General features: G+C 42.1%; 1 protein-coding gene across 22 annotated transcripts in view; it reads left to right on the top strand.

Moving 5' to 3' along the window:
- The first annotated feature begins 5,463 nt into the window (after positions 1-5,463).
- Positions 5,464-21,879, top strand: part of LOC112556085 (zinc finger protein 678-like) — a 248,897-nt gene continuing 232,481 nt past the window's right edge. For 4 of the 22 annotated variants that reach the window (XM_025224723.1, XM_025224724.1, XM_025224721.1 and 1 more), the window contains exons 1-2: positions 16,272-17,498; positions 20,314-20,430. In XM_025224723.1, coding sequence (XP_025080508.1) covers positions 20,366-20,430 — 65 coding nt within the window. In that variant the 5' untranslated portion in view covers positions 16,272-17,498; positions 20,314-20,365. Of the gene's footprint in view, positions 6,315-16,264; positions 17,499-20,313; positions 20,431-21,879 lie in introns of those variants that run through there. The other 18 variants (XM_025224705.1, XM_025224719.1, XM_025224702.1 and 15 more) reach the window with 11 other exon arrangements.

Consider the following 21,879-nt stretch of genomic DNA (forward strand, 5'->3'; position numbering starts at 1 on the left):
GCGGATGTGATGTGGCGGTGAAGGTCAAGATGGAGATGAGAAGAAGTTGTTGTTTATTTAAAGAAATACCATATAGGCTGTTAATAAATCACTGTGTATCTTGAAGTCATAGCGGCTTCAAACGACTTGGCAGTGAGACTAACAGAAGGCTGTTGTGTCTGGGCATCCCTCAACTCCTGCCTGTTGTTGAAAGGCCTCAGCACATCTGCGGTGTGAACAGGTGAATCTTAGCCTTATCATCCACGCCAAGTACACCTCTGGCTGCTCCAGCTTCCCCAGTGTATGCTCGTGAACACAACAAACGGTCTGCATGTGCTTGACTTCGCGCATGCGCACTGAATGCAAATTCAAAACATGTTACATTACTGGGTAATATCTGTTGCTGAGCATGTTTGTGTGTATGTACGCACAGATAGATGGATGCATGTACTTATGAAGACTGGATTGATGGGTAATGTTTATGTAGGTATGAATAATGGATGTTTACATTTGATGAACATAAGCACGGATGTATGGATGGACAGACGGGCAAATGGATGACTGGAGGTACACACACACACCACGCATGCGCAAGCAGATCGGATGAACAGTCCCTTCATCTTAGAATGTCTCTCATTCCTGCAAATATCACATAAGCATTTGCTCACAGCACATCTATCGTCGGCTTTCGTTATGTGTGAGAATGATGGATTGAGTGCCCCTTGAGGGTGAGACTGCGTCACCCCGAGTATTCCAAGAAAGACTGTGTCACTGTTAAGATGTAGCCACAGCGGGCAAGTCAACAAAGAACTGTCAAGTTCGAATGTGGGATGGCAATGACACTATTGGCAATATTATTAGCTAGATGATATATTTGTACATATGTAAGTGCTCAAATATCAAGCTCAGCAAATGTATTTCGTATTGTTTCACGACACTTCAGACTGACATCAAAGAATGTTGTTCGATCAGCTACTGGTCCTGCCTGCTGAGGATGACCAGCATGGCTGACATTGATACGTCATCGGATGGTCTCACCCTCAGTTTCAAGAATGTCTTGTTGGACTTCAGTGGGATGGACTAGTAGACGGTCTACAGGTCTAGACAACCTCAAGTCCATTCTGTTTCAAGAGATGTTTGTAATCACTGATCTGATCCAGGAGCTGGCCTGATGGCATGTAATGTGCATGTAAGTCCTTCAGAATGCATTTTCTAAATCCACATTGAGACATTTGAACTTTGATAAGGCGTACAATGATTCTTTGCTGATTGTCGGCACACCTGACAGCAAGCCTTGCCTTCTTTAACTTGCTGCTTACTCTGATTTTCCAGCAACTTCTCTCACAACTTTACCAACACAAGTTTCTCTCTTGTCTTGACTGGTGTGACTGTTTCTTAACTTTCACCCAAACGATATGGCCGTTGCTGCTGACACGGCGTTAAGCAATAACATACTACTTGTGTTACCTGTGGAAGGCATGCAGTACCTGGCTCTTCTCCCTTCCTGCATTCACGAGGTCTGGCTCTTCACAACGGTTATCAGCAAGCCATTGTGCATACCGCAGCATGAACAAGAGTAGTCTGCTCATGAAAAGAAACCTGGTTTAGCTTGCTTATATTGAAGTACATCTCTCCAAAGATTCTTTCTCCTAGCTTATCGATGAAAAGGCAGTGCTTCGGCATGATGTTGATCTCTTCTGTCTGTTACTGTCTTTGCTTTCCGAGTCAGAAGAGACGGGTGTAAATAACAAGATATCTAGCATGAACACTTCACTGATCACAACTAAAAAAAGCAAGCAAGTTAGCCTTTTCCGAGATCCGAACCCTGAGTTTCTCACTGCAGTGGTGACAAGCGAGTGTTTTAACCACTACACTACCGGGCGCACCCTCCCTGCATTTCGCTATCCAGTCATTTAACAGAAAAAATAACAAAATATCAAATTTCGTTCATATAGTAATATTTTAAACTCTGTAACTAAAACTGTGCGTTGAAAATTTTCGCAAAACTTCCTCCCAGTGACAGCTTGTGGAGATCCCTGTACAAGACCAGCGCAGGAAGCGGTGTGTGGCTGCAACTCGTGGGCTAAAAAGCAGGGACTAACGAACCCGAGTAAACACTGCGTTGACATGTTCACCCACATTCTTGCACCTCGCCAGGAACTCTTTCCTCAGTTCCTCCTATTCATTAGTCGACGCAATCATTCTCTCTCCTTGAGTCTTGGTTCTGTATTCTTCTGGTTCACTTTTCGGTGCATTTGAAATGTAATGTAGATTTACAAATTTAGTCCTGTTTGAAGAATTGTTGGGTGAAATATAAACTACATTCGAAATGAAAGAAAATGACAGTTCACTACCTATAGACTAGAAAATAGCTCACTGTCACATGCAAAAAACAACCAATAATCAAAACAACAAACAATAAAAAAAACAAAAAACAAAACAAAAAAAAAAAAACAAAAAACAAACAAACAAACAATATAAAAAACAAAAAACAAAAAACATTACACGTGCAACTTCAAACTGTAAATCGCAATTCATGTACAAAGTTAAGCAAGGTGGTCTTGGGAACGAGTCAGGAAGGAACCCATTTCTTCATTAAAAATCAACAGTTGGAGTAAGTATAAGTTAGTCTTAGTATCGGTTCTGGGGGATGGAAGAAGGTGTACGAAGAGTTACAAAGAAAAAAAAACCCCAAAAAACAATATAAGGATCCCAAGGTAAGAGTGGGAGCGCAGAAGAGTACATTACTTCGCCAAGTCAAATACCGACTTTTTTTCTCGGAGAGCTGACGGCTTGTGCCAAGATTTGCTGCGAAAAGACTTGCCATGCCGCTGTGTGGGGCACACTCACTGGTCGCAAAGACTACAACACCCCCAAAGCAGAAACAAAACCAATTTCCACAGGTTTCCATGCACCATTATGATGAACTCAGTCAACAATTGTTTACGTGAACTCTAAATGACATAGACAATGAACCCCAGCACGATGAACGTCACGTGAGTCCAAGAACAGCCAAGACAAGACGGCGACGGTGAACTCACCGACAGCTGTGCATCCACAAATGTGTAACGGCAATCCCCTTTATCTGTCGGTCTAATGCCAAATGTTTCAAAGAAGAAGGTTCTACCAAGACTCGTAAGGATCCCATGGTGTTGGTGGTGCACCTGATCAACTTTTTTCACTCGTGCGCGGGTTGGCAGAGCACTGCCATCAGGAACTCTGGGATTGCCTGGTATCAGCCTGGGGTGGGTGTTTTTTTATTTGGCGTTCTTCACTTTTACTCTCACCGACTTGTGTTTAACATGCATGTTCCTGGCATTGTTTGTGGCCTATCCTTTTATACGACAGAAAGTTGTTTGGAGAGATCAGATGCAGTAAAGAACGGGGTCGTTAAATGCACAGGCACGTGGGAAAAGCAAAATGTAGCGATGGACGTTTACGATGGCGCTTGATGAAAGTTTGTGTCCTGTGTATTGCTGTTTCTTTCCTGCTGGGTCTATCCAGAATGATGATGACTACACGGTAGACTTCAACTGCAATTCAGACTTACTACTGATAAAGACGCAAAGAAACGATGTCTAAGAGGTAATTTCAATAAGTGGAATAAACTGTGACCTTTTCATGTTGACTTTACTGTGTCCATCAATCACTGGGCTGAGAAGTGATGGGAATATTTTGCACAAATAAAGGCCAGAGATAGTCAAGGAAAAAATTTGTAGTCGCTAAACTTATCACAGAAAAGATTAGTTGTCCAGGACTGTGGAACAATGAAGTTTAATCTCGAATAACTCATTAACAAGAGCGCTTTGGGACAAGACTGAAAGTATTTTTATGTTAAATTTTTTTATGCAGCAGCTAAAACTGGCAGGAAAACTATATTTGCAAATGTAAGTTTAAATTATCTATTTCATATCAGGTAACTATGTTGATAACAATATTTGCAATTAAAATTAAAATACTTACACTAAGCACTCATCGCTTCCGTTTCTGTCATACTCGCAACATCATTTTCACGCCTTACTGAGAGGACATTCGCTTTTTTCACTAATTAACTAGAAAACATTTGGCGATTTGGAGTAATTGAGCTGTTACCGTCTGTGTTATTTTATTATCCTTTGGCTACATTTGATTTTTTTTGTCAACTGACAAAAGATACAGATTTGTTGAAATTTTCTAGAACACTGAGATGTTTCTCTGGGTCAACATACCTGGCACGGCGGTTAATACCTCATGATTTCGGAGAAAAATACTTGTCACCACCTTTTTGATATTGATTTACCTAACAAATTACTAAGCACTGTCATAAAGTCAACCTTTGGAATTCCGACAGTTTATTTAATCACATTTATGGCCAAAGATTACTAGAAAGAAAGTAGAAAAAATCTCATTCGAAGATAACATAAGAAGAAGCTTCCTACAAATGTTTAGTTCAGTACACTGACATTTGGCTTCCTTTATACACATGGAGCATAGTCGTGAAGGAAAGAAAGAATGGAAGAAAAAGGGAAGTAATTTAGAAATGAAAAAAACAAAACAAACAAAAGGAAGAAAGGACAGAAAGAAACAGCAAAGGAAAGAAAAACTGAAGAAAGAAAGAATTTTAAAGAAAGAGAAAAACAAAAGAAAGACAGCAGTTAAGGAAGGAAGGAAGGTAAAAACTGGCGGCTTGATCAAATGGAGAGCAACTTTTAGACGATGATAAAAATGGTGACTTTGATTTTCATCGCTGTACAAGGGTTGAACCTGCTGGCCGCCGTTCTCACAGGTAAGGCAGCAGGAAACAGCAAGGCGAAACCCGCCGTTAAAATGTTTATTTTTAGTTCCATGCCAACCTCAGGTAACCATCCATTTGGCGATATTTAAAGTTGTTTTTTTCCACAATATGAATGGACTTCCAATGAGTGAACGAGGTTAAGATACGTGTGTGTGAAAGAAAGAGAGAGGAAGGAAGGAGTGTGGATGATGGGGAGGGGAGCGAGGGGTAACGTGTGTGAGACTGAAAAGAGGGCGGGTAGCCAGGGTTGTCTAAAAATGTCTGAAATTGTTGACAAACCTTTTCTTTTTTGCAGCACAAAGGGCTAGATTAGTAGTTGCACAACATTAATGCCGAACCTTTACACAGAGCATAAAAGGGTAGTTGTCAGGGGAGACGAGGAGAAGCTGAAGAATGGGGACAGTTAAAAATGAGGTGGTATCAAATGCTTCAGTCACAAGAAACATATGAATGTAGACGGGTATCCCATAACAGGAGCTGCATTTATTGCCGTTAAGAAATATCGTTCTTTCTCTGCTGTTTCTTTTGCTTTAGTCCCGAAGCCACAGATGTTTTGACAGAATCCCAAACACTGGCTACTTTCCCCCCACTGCCTGAAAAAGAAGTTTAGGTGTAAATAGTCCGAGAATAGTGCTATTCAAAAAAAGTTTCCCAGAAAGTTGCAAGTGTTTTGTTGTGAGGAGGCATGTCACATCGAGGTCTGGTTGTAGTGCAGAGGTGAAGGCGGAGGAAACCTCATGAACCTGTTTGTTGACGACAGTTGGGTGTGAGACCTTGTCTGCTCCCTTGTTTACGGCAAGTTACAGGGTTCATAATTCTACAAACTGCAATAAATTCCAACTTGCTAGGCACCGGAGAGATAAAACATGAGGGTGTACTAGCATCAGATCATATTGTGTGACGTGTAAGGTATATCACGAACGGTGGACATGCAAGTATACAGCCTGTTGTTTATCGTGTTTATTGGATCATGAAATACACATTAGGACACCAGTCCTCCGATTCTGACTCTCTCACACACACGCGAACACACGTGAACACGCGCACACGAGTGAAAGGCCAAGAGGATGGGGAGAGTCGGGTGGAGGCTGGGTATGGAGGAGGCGGAGACGTGCGTGTCCCAGGCGCCATGTAATACCGCTGTGAGGCCTCTTCCATCTGTGCACGCCTCCCGCGTCACAAGAGAGGTTTCGGTGTTTCCAGATGATCGGTGCCTGCACGGTGGTAATTCGAAGCCGACACCCCTTTTCTGTTGGTTGCCAGGGTGTAATCAACAGTTCTGCACTGACTCCCTGCCCCGGTGCTGTAAACAGCCAGCGCCGTCACCTCCCCTTACCCTCTCCCTTCTTACCCGAAATTCTTCCCGTGACCCATCCGTGCAACCGACAGAAACCCTTTCCTCCTTCTTCTTCTCCCCTGGCGACATAAACTTTTCATGCACCCCTGGCTCCATCCACCCCATCACTAAGCCCCGTTCACGCCAGATGGACTTGGTGGGACGAACGTCTTGCGAGGCTGACAAGCTGTGCTGGCGCTCACCCCGGCAGATGGCGCTTGTGAGGTAGGTTATAACACCGACATGCAGCCTCCCTCTTTTGGCTACTTCCATCTAACCTTTTGGGGGCCTTGTCAGCAAGAGGGTTCAAGGCCGTGTCATTGCACATATTCCGTTGGAGATGTTTTATTTTTTTAAAAGTCTGCATTAACAAAGTCTTTCCCGCGTCGTTTGAGATGTTCACATGAGATGGCGCAGTTCCGTTGTTGGGGGGAAACAAAAGCCTGACGGAGCCGATTCTCACTTTCAAGAAGAAATTAAGACCAAAATATTAAAGGGATATGGAGTGGGATTAAAAAAAAAAAAAGGATACAAGACTTCGAGAAACTCCTCCGAATCCGACAACACGACAGCTGGAAGAAAGCGAGTTATCCCCCTTTGTATCCGCCTCTCCTCTCTGGGAGTTTATGAGTTATGTCTCACTTTCGGCTATTGTTTTCAGAAGTGCATCGGGATCTTGACAGATTTCTAACGGCACACCTGCACCTGCGTATCCTCATCACTCACAGCCTTTAAAAAAAAAAAAAAAATCACACACACAGACTCATGCAGTCGGCGCTTTACTATTGGTGGGTTGAGTGGTACTGCTCTGTCCGAGGTAAATTGGTAATTAGCCTTAAAGACACGATGACTGTCACTCGCCAACAGTGGGGCATCTGGCTCAGCAGCCGGCTTTAGAGATTTGGAATGACAAAAGTTCTCGAAAATAAACACAATGTACAAACTTCTGGGGGAAACATTACACTAATGCCTCCATCATTCAGGGTTTAACGGAAGAAACCCCAATAACCGATTATTTTCTTTGAAAGAGGATACAATATCTGCTGATAAGAAGGTGGAAATCGTAAGAAAAAGGCAGTAAAGAAACTAGGAATTTAAGAGCTTTCGCGAAGAGGGAACTGCATAGAAATAGGAGTAAGCGGAGGAGAGAGGCAGCAACACAAGTGTAAATTGCGATTTCAGCAACAACAAACATAATGCTCCACGTCTGCTACACACGTGACGAACATGTTGAGCTTACAGCGCGGGTGAGGGAGACATGGTCTGGTTACCTTCCTTGGCATCAACTGCAGACGCAAGATGTTTTAGTAGGTTACCTTTCAACCAGTCAGAACTCACTCACTCACTCATTCGATCATCACTCACTCGATCACTCACTCACTCGATCACTCATTCAGCTGACAATTTGACTACTCTCGCCATCTCTTCTGTGTGACAAGCTGAATGGCAGATAAGTTCCTCTCTTGGAAGTTGTCTGCCCATTTCTTGTTTTGCTTACTTCTTCTTGTACATCCCTGTACTGTTACCTGCAGGATCTGCTTTTCAAAGACTGGTGATCTTGAGATATGCACTAACAGTTCATCGTTCGTTGTTTCCGCTGTAACCAGGAGGTTTTTGTAAGGTCCAAATATCTGTGTAATTATGATATGTCTTTTGGCCCCTGAAAAGCAAGAACAGAGGGAATAAAGGCCGAATTCTTCTCCACATATAGTTTGTCTGACCTGGAGATTGGCAGCAATGGGGCACTAAAGAGATTTGGTGTTCTGGTCATTTATAATTATTTTTACTGCATTTACTTCAGCTTGAATCTCCATTTCTTGTTCAGGCCTGAATGCGAAATGCGTTATTAATTCTTTTGTCTACGATGGTTACCTGTATAAATGTCATCTTACACATCGCTGCTTGAGTCCTGTCCCCTCCTCCACAGCACACTGGGTCGAACAAAAACAAGCACGCACACCGGTTTATAATTATATATATATATTTTCCCGCCTCTGTTACAGGATGCACAGGTTCTTTCTGTTTGCTGGTGTGTCTTCGCTAGGTGCAGTGAATGTGCGAGCGTGCTTGTTTGTGTGTCCAGTTCTCTTTGTGCGCATCCTCAACGTCCCGTAGTCCTTTCTCTGGCTCGCGAAGACCTTCCATGGTGTAACCAGCTCGGGCCACCCGCTGCATGTGTTGAATGGGTTTCATTAGCACTCGGAAGGTCTTTAGAGAGTTTAGTGCTGTATATGTCTTGCTGTGCATAATGAAACATAAACAACAGCAAGCGAACGTATCTGCACGTGTATGTAGATTTTTCAGTTTGATGGCTCTAAACTTCTTCCAAGTGCACCTCAGGGTGCAAGGGGAGTGATCTTAAAAGATGCTCATAAAAGCAGACTGACGTGTTAGGAGCAAACAGGATGCTGAAAGTGTACGAATATTATACACGTATTTCAAGTAGGTATCGGCTTCTGCAAGCGTTGGCAGTCTGCTAGCACAGCCTCTGCGCATGTCCGCAGCGGGACCACCCAGTTTCAGCAGTTTCAAGCTTTTCGCAGTAGTCCTGGGAGTTTAACGAAATAAGGCTAGAAAACTCCTCTCTCTCTCACACATCAGAAAAGAGAAAAAAGAGAAAAAATACTTATTTCTTGTCAGACTGAAAATAAGCTTTTAACATCTCTACCAATCGTTATCTTTTAACTGATAATGAATTTGATTAGATTACCCTTTTTATATTCTTTGTCCTTCTTCAGTTCGAACGCATGGGCAACAACAAAAACAACTATAGAAGAAAAAAAAAAAACACCAGTAAAGCCTTCTTGGTGTTTCTGCAGGAAGCTGGCTATGATAATCCCTGCAGGATGACCCCTGTTTTCAGTTTTTGCTGGACTGTAACCTTAATTCAGCCACTAAGAGGAAGCAGAGCCATGCCCAGTCGCAGGAGTGACGGAAAGTAGCAGCTGATCCTGCAGGGTTGACTTCGGGCTCACGTGTCTTGCACGCAGCCGCGGAAGTGACGTGCATCTGAGCTGCAGTCCTCCTCCCCGCAAGGGCCTCTCTCCCCTTCATCCACCCCTTCAGCTACCACCTCTTTTTATTTTCATTCCACTATTTATTTTGTTAATGTTTATCTTTTATTTTCGTGAGGCAGAACTACACATTAACTACAACATGCGGTAGGATGGACTGGTTGATGTTTTACTCCGAGTCAGCAGCTGAGTCTGCATTGTTGGGAGGTAGCCCTGTCAATATTTTTATACCCCAAGAAAGGTTATATCACCGTGAGATAACCATGTAAACAGCTTTCCACATCAGAATAAGCTGTTTGTGTGTCTGCATTACGTGTCGTGTATCCTGCGAGCGTGCTTGTTTGTGAAGCGATTGCCATGCAAACAGTTTTCCACACCAAGAGAGAAATGACGTGTGCCAGGATCTGGGACCAGCTGCACTTCACCTGTCTTAATTTTAAATACTTTTAGGCTTTAAATTTTTATTCAGATAATCACTTTTATAGAAAAACAGTGCAAAAACAGTTTTTGATCATTTTTAAGCTAAAACTGTTTTAAGTAAGATAAAACTACTTAAGCCAGACTTTCCTCTCGTTTATTTTTGTTTGTGGAATGTATCGAATAGGTAAAGACACGAGTTTTTAAAAGTTTCTATTTCGCTTATTTAAAGCAGCTGTAATTTTAGAAAAACGTTGTTCAGCTACCCCGGAATCCACAACCTCACGAGCCTCAATCTGGGCGAGAATCGCTTTACCTGTTGATTTATTGGAGCGTTTGATAAAATGCACAAGACGATTAAAGATTTTAAGATGAATGTTTGCTAAGAGCAGGTCACGGATTCCAGTAGTTTGACGATGGAACTTATTTTAGCAGAGACGCAGACACGATGCTCTGTATCTCAATAAAACTCTTGTTTTAGCATCTTTTGCTTTTATCGACGACCTCAAGTCGACTTGCTTGTGACGAGCCTAGCTTGATCGTAGCTGCACTCTTAACATTGTCATCGCTAAAACACATTCCATAAAGGCATAATAGACGCGAAAGAAGCATTTTATCACTCTATTTGGCGTAAACTGCTCGGAGCCGGCACCTGGTATGTAATAAAATGCTTTTCCGTGATAACTCCACCAGCAGGTGACGTCCATTGGTGAAGGGTCAACGCACATTGCAGCTGAACGAAAACGAACCGTAACTCATTAAAATAATAGATCCCCCTCTACTTGGAATATTGTGAACAGGTTCTTTCTCAGACTTGGTAACCTTTTCCTATTATATCTACATCTGGAGTTTATAGCATTAAATGCGTCCAGCTGTTATTTAAATGTTCGTGTAATAATAAATGATAGCATTATAACCATTATTAAGCACACATTCAGCAGATATATATATATACCCTGTACATATATATATATTATTATTGAAACATTATCTGTTTAGATATCTAGACAGATGCAAACAAAGCCCAAGAAACAGAAGACACGTAAGCAAAAGACCTTAATGGATAAACTCACTTTAGGTTCAGGGATGTGCGTGGTTAGGAATGTTGATATTTAATTCCGAGTTTGCAAAGGAGGTTATATCGTGGAGATTCTTTGTCATTGTCCCTGATTATGAGAATCAAATGGCGATACGATGATGTTGTTGGACCTTGAAGTAGGGTCAAGGTCAGAGTTCTAGCTTTACTTTAGATGAACTTCAGAAAAGAGGATACAATGCAACTCAAGAACAAGCTATTGCAGGCGATCCATGTGGCATGACACCAGAAAAGAAGAGTGCATGTCAGTCCTATACCTGGAATTGTTGCAAAGTCTTTGAAAAAAGTCCTCTTGCAAGTTGGGTTTCCGTAGAAACTTTGCACTTGGTCAACTTTCACTCGTGTGCGGGCTTGGCAAAACACTGCCATCAAGAACCCTGGGGTTTCCTGTATTTTTACACTCTGTTTTTGTCGCCCCCTCACTCTGAGTTATCTCCTTTAAAGATGTATGCATTATGGGCTTATTTATGCTGCTGTTTGGTATTTTTTTATCTTTTATTATGACAAAAGCATTTATTTGGATGCTTCAGATACAAGCAGGTCGGGTTTCTAGTTCTGTAAAAATCTTCTGTTTGGGCCTCGTAGGTTGCTATAGAGTCTAGTGATAGTTACCGTGAAACGAATGCTGGCATTTCTTTATTTACCGTAGTGATCAGCAGCAGATATTGTCAGCGGTACACACTTTTTATTTATCCAAAGAATTATTAGTTTTCATAGTTAACTGAGTGTTAACATTTGCTCATTTATCTTGATGATTAGGGTTTTATACTCACTGATGTTTCGAATGTAGTTGAAGGATCTGATTGTGAATCTACGAGTGTAATAAGACGAACGTACACTTACTTACCTTCATACGCACGACGTATTACACTCACACAGCACAACGCTTGACGACCACCTGCAGATGACGATGAGGATGAAGAGATTTGCAGGTGAATTGAATCGAAGTTAATACAAGTTCAGAGGAATGTCACTGAGAGAGTTTATAAGAAGATGGCGGACGAAGACTGTTGTTTCACGCTCACTTGGCCATTAGATATGACGTCTTTTTCTGCTTCAAATGACGTGGAACAAATGACGCACATAGACGTCACACACAAAACATCATTCATTCACGAGACAATACGAGACCTACCACAACTCACTACAATGAGGATGCATGCTGTGGAGTTACAATGTAATATAGTCTAATGTTCGCTGTGGGGTCAACATGTGACCCATCAGGTCACTCAATGTGAGGTCAGAATGAGATCCATCATGATAATTGATCTTGGGTCAGAATATGACCCATTAGGATGCTAGCTGTGAGGATTACGAGCAGGATGTAACCCAGACATGATGTGACTACTCGGCTACCCGCTCCCCCATTTTATCTGCTGCTCACAAAGTTTCTCTGAAGGTGAACAGACTGTAACAGAAGGTGACCCTGGTTTACGAGATTTCATTACTCGAGCAAGACCGGCATGGACTAAATGTCCCTAGCCTTTCTTCCCTTCACAGAAAAAAGAAAACTGTAACTGGTGTCCCCCAGAACGGAAATCATGTTTTAAACGACGAATACCGCAACGCACATCTCCTCGGGGTCAGAGCAGACGAACCACTATCATGGCGGGACGCAATGGCTCTAAAGCAAGGAGGGGCACATCTGACCAGATCATAATTTCAACACGAACACGTGCAGCACATCATCTAGATTTCTTCAATAATTAATAGACTATTACAAAAGAGAGTTTCAAAGAGTCTGGAACACAGGCCTAATGGAACAGGCCTAAACGAATACAGAAAAAGACGATGGTGATGAAGAAGAAGAGGAGGAAGAAGAGGCGGTGCTGGGAAATTAAGGGAGCACTTCAGCAACTGTGAGCATCTTAAAAATACAGACAACAGCTTTTTCTGGCTCTGTTTTGCAAGACGTGGGGTGCTGTAAGCTGTTTTATCATGTCAGCTCGACCATCACCCAGACACAAGTGATGCGAGACCCTTTCGTGAACTCTTAATAGCATCGCTAATAGTTGGAGGGGGAACTTTTCGCACCCGGCGACCACCGGCAATGAAGATCTCACATGTTAGAGGACATTTCGTCACGGGTATATGGGTAGGAGGAGCACAGCAAGAGGTAGACCAGATCCAACTGTCTCAGACCAAGAATCAAAACCAGACGTGCTATCTAGAACAGTGTAAGGTACTAAGAGATCTGATATAAATATATAAACAAATAAATAACATTTCCGACCATTTCTAAATCAGGCCACTTCAATTACTAGTCCACTGCTCCTTTACTTGGAAGAAGAACTTGAAGAAGAGGATGATGGTCATGGAGATGAGATGTTACAGAGAGCTCTCCTGACGACGACATCACCATGGAGAAAAGTATGAGCAAGAATTAGGCAGCTAGCTGGGAGACCTGCAGACCTTGTGGTCCCAGGAAGACTGTGAAGTGGTATGAGTACAGCTCCAACCATATCATCGGGGCTTTAAAAGGCAATGTTGCAATGGCGTACAGTGCATCGAGTTGGAAGAAGAAAAATAATAAAATACTTCAAAATTTCATTTTGAACTGTACAAAAAAACACCAACATCACTTTCTCTTACTGAGCAGACTCTGCCAGTTTCTTACAAAATTATTAATTATTTTCGGTCTTAGACCATAAGATTTTGTGGCTGACAAAAAGTAAATCCAAACATGCTCTAGGAAGTGGCCCAGGACCCACATATCACACGTAACCTACGAACCCTTTTCTCCCTTCATCTAACGGTGCCAGGACCGATGCCCATGAACAGAGTTGGACAAAATCTTACATCAAAGAGTCTTCCAACATCAAAAGAGTTCTCGGATTCTGGTTAACGGCCTTCAGACATGATTTACACCATAGCGAGCTTCCCGTTGCTGTCATGGGTGCTCCAGATGGTAAAATACGCAATGTTCCAAAGGAGTTGATGGCGTATGGAACAAGGGAGGAAGCTTCACTGTCCCCAAATTTTAATTCTTGAGACAGAGTGGATGTCCAAAGTTCTCCCAACCCTCCCAATGAGCCAAATAGGTTATGACCGAATCACACGCTACAGTTTGCTAACTATACTCACAAGACTGAATTTCATTTAGAATTTACCTGCGATCTCCAGCTTGTTATATTGTATACTGTAAGTACAGCCTGTGTTAGCTTTCACATCATTTCAAACACGCGCTAGATAACTGACTATTCTTTCTGTGTCTGTTGTCTGTATCCTCATGTTTATCTTCATGCAACCTGTACCCTCCGAGCCTGTACCTCTATTCTCAGTAGTCTATACACTCCTAGCTTCTGTTTTCATATTTACTGTAGTCTTTCAGCTGGAACATGGTTTCAGGCGACATGCCCTATCGACACAGAGAGAGAGAGAGAAAAGTTTGTGTGGATGATAATTACATCTTCTTGCATCCTCAGTATGCGGGAGTGTGCATGCTTGTGTGTGTGTGTGTGCGCGCGCGCGTGCGTCTTCGTGCATTCATGCACGTGTCATTGCAGCAACACGTTAATATTTTCCCCTCGTATCCTTCACTGTCATCTTACTCCTAGGAGTGTAGACATCAAAAGCACGGACAGAGAGGGGAGGGGATGGGCCGGGAGGAGGAGGAAAAGCGAAGGAGGTTGGCTGAAGCGTCGAAGCATGGAGAATGAGTTGGGCGGAACGTTAGGTAGCGGGGCTTTCATTAAGCCACATGTGCGCGCCTCGTGATATCACGCGTATCAGCGCCTGTGTTCTGTATGAAGCTGAGCTGTTTTCACTCCCTGTGCTGTAGGCTTGGTCAACATGTGAACCTTTGTTCACTAGTATTTCAGCTGTTCTGCAACGTAAATTTATATATTCAATGAACATGCCGACTTTTTCATCTATTTTTTTCTGTTTCTTTGTTTTTGATTCCTTTATTTTCTTTCTATGAAAAAAAATCATTAGGAAGTTGTAAACAATATTTCCCACCGCGAATGTGTGAGTGTTTCAAATCACGAAAAGGAAATTTGCCTAAGGGATCAGAAACCGTAAAACGATTTGGCGTCGGGGGGGTTAAAAATTTTAAAGGTAGGAGGTCTCATCACATGAGATATTCGTTTAATAGAAACAGGACATGAAAGGTGATATTTCGACATTATTTGTTATCAAAAGTGGCTAACATATTATCATATACACAAAAATCATGACATCATGGATAAATAATAATAAGATAATAAAACAAACCCTTTTTCTGCGACTGTTGGGGAGGGCATTATTTATTTTTATCGAGTCAGGGGAAGTGTTGAATGTTTCTTGCATTCTGTGGATCGGAAATCCTGGTTATAAGGATCCACAATAAAAGTACGGTTAGGTAGTGCTGCAGATAAGTTATATTTGTATGAAAGTGAGAGCGTTTGTGTGTGTTTTAGTTCAGGTAACAGCCAGCAGTCTTACAGCTTTCCTCAGGTTGATTATTGCATCGTGCACAACAATCCTTCATATACACCAGCACAGCAACATACTTACTAACATCTAACCGACTGCCAAACTCAAGTACGAACAAACAGGTTAGCAATTATGTTTTTATTTAGTCCCTAGTTTCGATGCCTGACTGTGAAGTGTCAAATTGTTGACAGCCAGGGGGTTAACACATGCTGGCGGTGGCACCTTTCTCGCTGGGTTATAGAAAACCTGCTAAAGTCATCAAGGGGGAATAGAGGTCACGTGGGGTCGCGCATTCAGACAGCTGATGGGGGCGCGAGCTGCACACAATTATTTGTTTGCTTGTGTTGGGGGAAGCATGGGAGAAGCCAGTAACTGCGGCTTAAGACCTGCAGCGCTGCCCTTGCTCCATCTCTGCCTTCCCTACGAACACCGTTGACCTTTTGAACGAAAGAGGTAAAATCGCAGTTAACGTCCAATTGGCGTCGATCGTCGAGGCATCTCCAGTGAAGAGACTGCATCGATGATGCGTTTGATGCGTAGTATTGCGGACGAAACATCGTCAGTTGTTGAACGATGTAAAACGATGAAGTTTCGACAGACACGAACGCGGTATCACGCCAGGGAGGAAAGGGGATCTGGTTGTTTACGGGATTAAATATAGTTAACTCATCCCTTTGGCTCTGTCATGCGTTCTTTGAGAGAAGGAGGAGGAGGAGGAGTTAGATAATATGGATGCTGGTTGAACAAATTTCGTTGTTGTCGGGGTCAGGGGTCACGATCATCTTTTGCATAGCAATTAACTTTCCAGACTGAACACGTTTGACAGAAAGCTCAGCGTTTGTTGTCGTGTCCCGTAATCGTGAAATCATATCGTGGTTGTTTACTTGGTGAACAATCCTCGTGGAAGAAAATCCAATCCTTTCAAAAGAAGCCGCAAATCCTGGGGTATTTGATGGAAAGCTTGTGCAAAGTGACGTATGTTTTGGCCCCTGGTTTGTTACAGCGGGAATGTTTTGTGGGGGTTGTCAGGAGGGTAAAGGAGGTGAGGACCGATTGTGACCAGACTTGCACGTACAAGACTGAAAAATCACTGACAGTCAGTCCGTGGCAGCGCCAAGCACTGACTGCGTCTTGCTTTCTACAACCACCATCACCCCCTCCTTCCGAACCCCTTCTGCTTGACTCCCTTTTCACCCTGTTCCTCCTCTTCCTCCCTCCGGCCCTGTCTAGAGGATGCAGCGTGAGCGCGAGCGACTAACCTTGCTGGAGGAGCGATGTGAGATAACAGAGGAGGGCGGACTTCCACAAGGCGGAGGCGAAACGCAAGGAGGGGGGAAGTGTGAGTGGGTGAACGACAGTATTGTGCCCCTTCGCAATATCTTGCTGCTTCCCCTCCCCCTCAAAGTCAGTACTGGGACAGACATGCTAGTCACATCTGTACACATCGGGAGCACAGTCACTACACGCCAGCAGTCTGTGTGGCCGACAGCAGGCAATGTCTTACGGTGTCTATGTGTCTACACTACGTAAATAAGCTCACAGGTTGATGGAGACGCCGCCCTGGGGCAGGGGACATGTGCTGGGCCGCGGTCCAGTCATCTGTCTGTCCACTAGGGTCTCTATCTGTCGCGAAGTGTGCAGTAAGCTCAAGACAGGAATGCATCTGCGAAGTGAACTATCATTACTACCTTGGGACATGCATCAGATTATAGGTTTAGATTCCAGCGAACATTTCACCTGAAGACAGGTGGATGTGGCACCGAGACGGATCTGCACAACAAGCGAACTTCTGGGAGAGCGTTCTTCAAGCAAGGAGGCTGGAGTCGTTTTCTAGGGTCGGACTCCCATTGGGACTACCAGCTACAGCTTGGTGCTGATGTCAACACAAAGGTGGTGGAGACTACGAAGAGGCTTTTATAAGACAACATTTTCCCCTTTTCTCGACATTGGCATGATTTCTCTGAACGAAACTCATGCCTGGCGATGGCTTGGCACAGGAGCACCACATTGAGGCTTCAGTGTAGGTTGGCGTACGGATGGTCAGGTTAGTTCCAATAATGTCCTGCAAGGCTGAATCTATATACAAGATTATCCAGTCCGTCGAAATATGTTTCTTTGAGGACATCCCCCTGTCCATTCGTCAGCATCCCTTCTACATACCACGTGGCTCGTACATCCAGAGGTGGACGTGTTTCTTGCTTCCAATAACAGTCACGAGATGACTGTATGTTGTCTCTACTGACGCCAGCGGAAGTGACATCAGTGACAGGCAGCTATGCTGTCGCTACTTCACCATTTCGCTGGCAACCACTTTGTCGTGCGGATGCTGTAATGCTCAACGTTTGCAGGATACCGTATGGGTGGGAAGACCTCCATCTGCACACCGACTGTTAGGTCTGACAGATTAACTGGAAGACAAAGAACGAGAGAAGATTAATCCTCACTGTAACTTGGGATTCGGCGCTGGTAATTCATTTCGTTTTTGCGAGAAAGATTTGAAAAAAAGTTAGTTCCTTTTGATTTGCTGATATGTGTGTTTTCTCTTCTTCATTTGCAATGTTTGTTTTCAGCTAATCGTTTGGTAAAGATCTGATTGGATCGTGAAACCTCGCTAAGCATGCTCACCTGTAGAGGATTGGTTACTTTAAGTTTTTTCCAGAGCGATTGATTGTTTTAGGGAAACAGGTATAGGCAGAAAAGCATTGTTCCCAGGGAAACGGGGATATCTACAACCCGCTGCCTCCTTTTCCTAAAACGTACTTGGACTGCTACGATATGTCTTCGTCTATATCGATGGAGGGAAAAAGATATAAAATCTCAGTCTGAGGAAGGATCAAAGGAGTGAGGAACGCTAGTCACGCAGTTACACACTCGGGTAGAAATCCGCACCTCGAGTGATAATGACTCAAATAAAACTGTGAAGTCAGAAGGAAGGATAAAGTTATCTGAAATTATATAGTTCTTACAACAGAATGTCTACGGGTTTATTTTAGCAATGCTCTGTATTGAGATGACGACGACGATGACGATGATTATGATGATGTGTTTACTGCTACTATTGTAATATAAGAAGTGTCACAGGTCCTGTGAAAATATTTACAGAGATCTTCTTCGCTCTTCGGTGGAAAAAGTTTTATTTTCTTGGAAGATGTACTTTTTACAGCTCTGGATTATGTGTCAAATTTACAACCGATGAGTGATGGTTACGTAAGACCCACACATAACGGAATAAGTTTTAAATAAATTTTCTTCTCGTTCCTCTTCAACATCAGAAAAGGATGTAACAAAGTCTTTTAGCTTCATGAGCTCCACTGTTTCAAACAACTCCAAATGTCGCAATTAATTGCTTCATTATTTAATAATAATAATAGTAGTAGTAGTAGTAATAATAATCATCATAATGAGTCAGTCTTATTTTCTCCTTCTGCTTCTTAAGAGGTCGAAATTAAAAGTAGGTTTGCCTTTCATCCCAGTTCCGTGCACGACGGAATTCGCTGGAAAAAAGCAGAAGCAGCCGATGTGCTTTCAACCCAGGTCTCAAATCTCAGCCAGGAAGTTTTGATAAAGCTGAGTGGTTAGACAGGTGAGAAAGAAATCTGATGAACAAAGCGCGAAATGGCATCCCTTTTGCTGGGAACCTGTCCCCACTTCCAGGGAAAACAGATCAAAGCGATTGCGGACTTGTAGATTGTGTGTGTGTGCGTGCGTGTGTGTGTGTGTGCAGACTAGTGCTATCAGATAATACGGATGCATTTCAGGTCAGGTGATGCTCTGTTATCACTAGTTGAAAAGAGTGTCTGTTGCTGTCTGTATTCTCATTGATGATGACGACAATGACGATGATGATGAAGATAATACAATAACCACTTGTTTTCCTGAGCTAGTTCTGCAGTGAGGATAACTAATTTCTGTGTAAATATATCAATAAATTTATCAATATACATCAATATATCAATTTAGGCTACCTGCCTGCATTTTCAGATATATTAATCATAAACTGCATAATGACTTCAAATGTAAACATAAATATATCCACAAACATATATTTGCGAAAAACATCAAAATTTATCGGCTAATAGTAAGCTAGTTGATACTAGCGATAATTGTCACCACATTATTTCTACATGTATATTATTCTAGATTTCTACATTATTTTTACATGTATAAATATATTTCTTCTAAATATAAATATGTAGATATAAATGACGGGTGTTCGTATTTAAGAAAAGCTTTCGTTGTGTCAATCCAATCTTTTCAATTCTCTCTAATTCGGAGAAATTATTCTCCTTAAATAACTTAGTTTCAGGACTAAAGTCAAAGCAGAAATGGTACAGAAAAAACTTACAATCGCAAAGATTGAGTGATGGTCACTTATCATGTTCCTATCGACATTTCGTAGCCAGTAAACTTCTCAAATGGTTCGGCCATTTACAAAATGCGAAGCTTCAACCTGCTGCTAAAAATAACCCCACGTGACTGGCGATCTCGTGACCTAACGTAACTTCTCGCTTTTCCAATCGATCGTCTGCTGACTTCTTCTTCTCTGGCCTCAGCTGGATGTGTAGGAAGGTTTAAATTCTTTCTTACTCATACACAAAGATTTAGAACATTAACAGCAGACGCCATGTGCTTCAGCAGGTACAAGTTTTCACATTTGAGGAGGTATTTAATGCTTTCGAACCAAGTTAGAGGCGATGTGAGGGAAGGCGCGTAAATGCTAGCAGAAGTCTAGATGCTAGATCTGTAGACATTTTGTTTTGACAGCATGACTCGTCAAAACACACAGTGTCAGGTATGCCCGCTGATATTTCTATGTAAACTGCGCTCTCCGGCAACACGGGTAAATTAATTAAACTGTATTTGATATTACTAGTTTCTTTTATATTGTTTTAATAACACTGCTAGGTTTGCTACACTTTCAACAGCTTTATGATAGTCGAAGCGCGCCATTCATTATTATGGTTGCTAATTACTCATATTATGGTGTCTCAAGCCATCGAATATATTTTATGCAACATAAGAAAGATATAATTTGGATTGGGTACTACTTTTTATGCGCAGACGATAAAGATATATTCTATTTTAATATAACTAAAAATCTAACGTGTGGTGTTGCAGATCTACTTGTACCTGCATTTGTCATTGATTCATTGAATTTTATATGCAAATTTATGCAGAGAAAGGATGTAGGAATGCTAATGTAACTCAGCCTTGGATGACGAGAGCGTGTAGAATAATGTGACAAATTTAGTCTTCATCGATGTGTTCTCTTCTTGTCTAGGATCAAGACTTGTGTGATGAACATTCTGGAAGGAGGCTAGTAATCAACCAGCATGTACTGCAACGAAATTTGCCCAGCAGTAGCTTGGAACTCTCGTCCTGAGACTTTCTGGAAGAGGTATGTTTATGGATTTTGCCGTTTCGTTTTATACAGACTACGATGTAGTAAAATAGTTCATCATGAAGTTTATGTAGCTTACTTTTGCAATTTTCTGTTTGTTGGTTTGACAGTAACAGTCACATTACTGGGATGAGAAATAAAATTTACTGATTTCCTCATTATAGGGACTACATGTTTTTTTTTGAAAACAAAGGGTAGTCACACCTTTGCTTAAAATATGTAAAGGATTTCATATCCCCTTCCTGTGTAGAATTGTTTAAAGTACCCTGTCAATATAATAGGCTACATGGGCATAAAGATGTTGGAGTAATGCATATGCTATGCAGATATCATAGTGTTTCAACCTCTTGTTCATACAATATCAATTTTAATAAAGCAAAAACATTAACAAAATTTTATTTACTGTGATTATCCATAAACAATGGCGAAAAGCTTTTTTTGTGTACTAGTCCAGGTATACTGGTGTTTGCAGTTGACATCTCTTTAAATTATTGCATTTCATCTTATGATCTGAAAGCGAGCCCTGCTAGGGATCTGTAGCAAGTATTTAGTAACTGTTATTTACTCAGTCATGACATAATTCACTTTGCGCGGAGGATTACCTTCATTGCCTTTACAGTAAATTTGATTAACAGGCCACTGACAGCAGTCTTGATTTTCATTTTCTCTGCAAGCCTAGCTGTTGACAGACTGTTTCTGTTCCTACTTTTTGTTGTTTTGCTCACTAAAGTCGTGTTTGCATGGCACTGAAGTCAAGGGCAAGCTAAAGCATCCCTGAGGTAGTGCATAGAAATCAGGGCAGATTCCTGACATCTGTATTCTGAGCTCCATGCCGATTTCTACCACTGCTTTCTCTCCCCGGTCGTAAAGAAAACATTTCAACCGAAAAAAGTCAGTGTTGACACAAACCCTTGATCAGTGATTTTGAAGGTTAGTCTCTGAGCTCGACTTTTTGACAGCTGCTTTTCATGTTTTTTGTTGTTTTGTTTTATTTGCCATACATGTATTCATTTCATGTGAATTGCATGGCTCCTTGGTTAAATAGAACCACTGACACTCGATGATCCATTTTTCTGAAAGACTTTTTCGCCGGTCTCTTCCGCGTCAGCCGTTGACGCTGTAGGCCTAGAGACAAGAAATCCGAACTCTTAAAACTGTTGCTGTTTGACTCTGATGCACTCTCACTTTCTGACTCAGACCTTCGTTTTCTAAACGTTCTTCTTTTGTTTTAACTGGTACTTGTTGTTGGATGTTCGTAGTCCATTTCTATGCATATGGTGACGATGGCGAGTCATTAGGTGGATGCAAACCCCAGTATTTAAAACCCCACTGATTATCCGTTTGTCGGATAACTGCATAGTCATCTCACAGACACACAATGTGTAATGTCTTAGTAAACTACAGCACGACCAGACTACTTTTACACGAGGATATTTCCCAGTCCCA

Source organism: Pomacea canaliculata, linkage group LG2 (assembly GCF_003073045.1).
Source record: "Pomacea canaliculata isolate SZHN2017 linkage group LG2, ASM307304v1, whole genome shotgun sequence".
NCBI classification, from domain to species: Eukaryota; Metazoa; Mollusca; class Gastropoda; order Architaenioglossa; family Ampullariidae; genus Pomacea; species Pomacea canaliculata.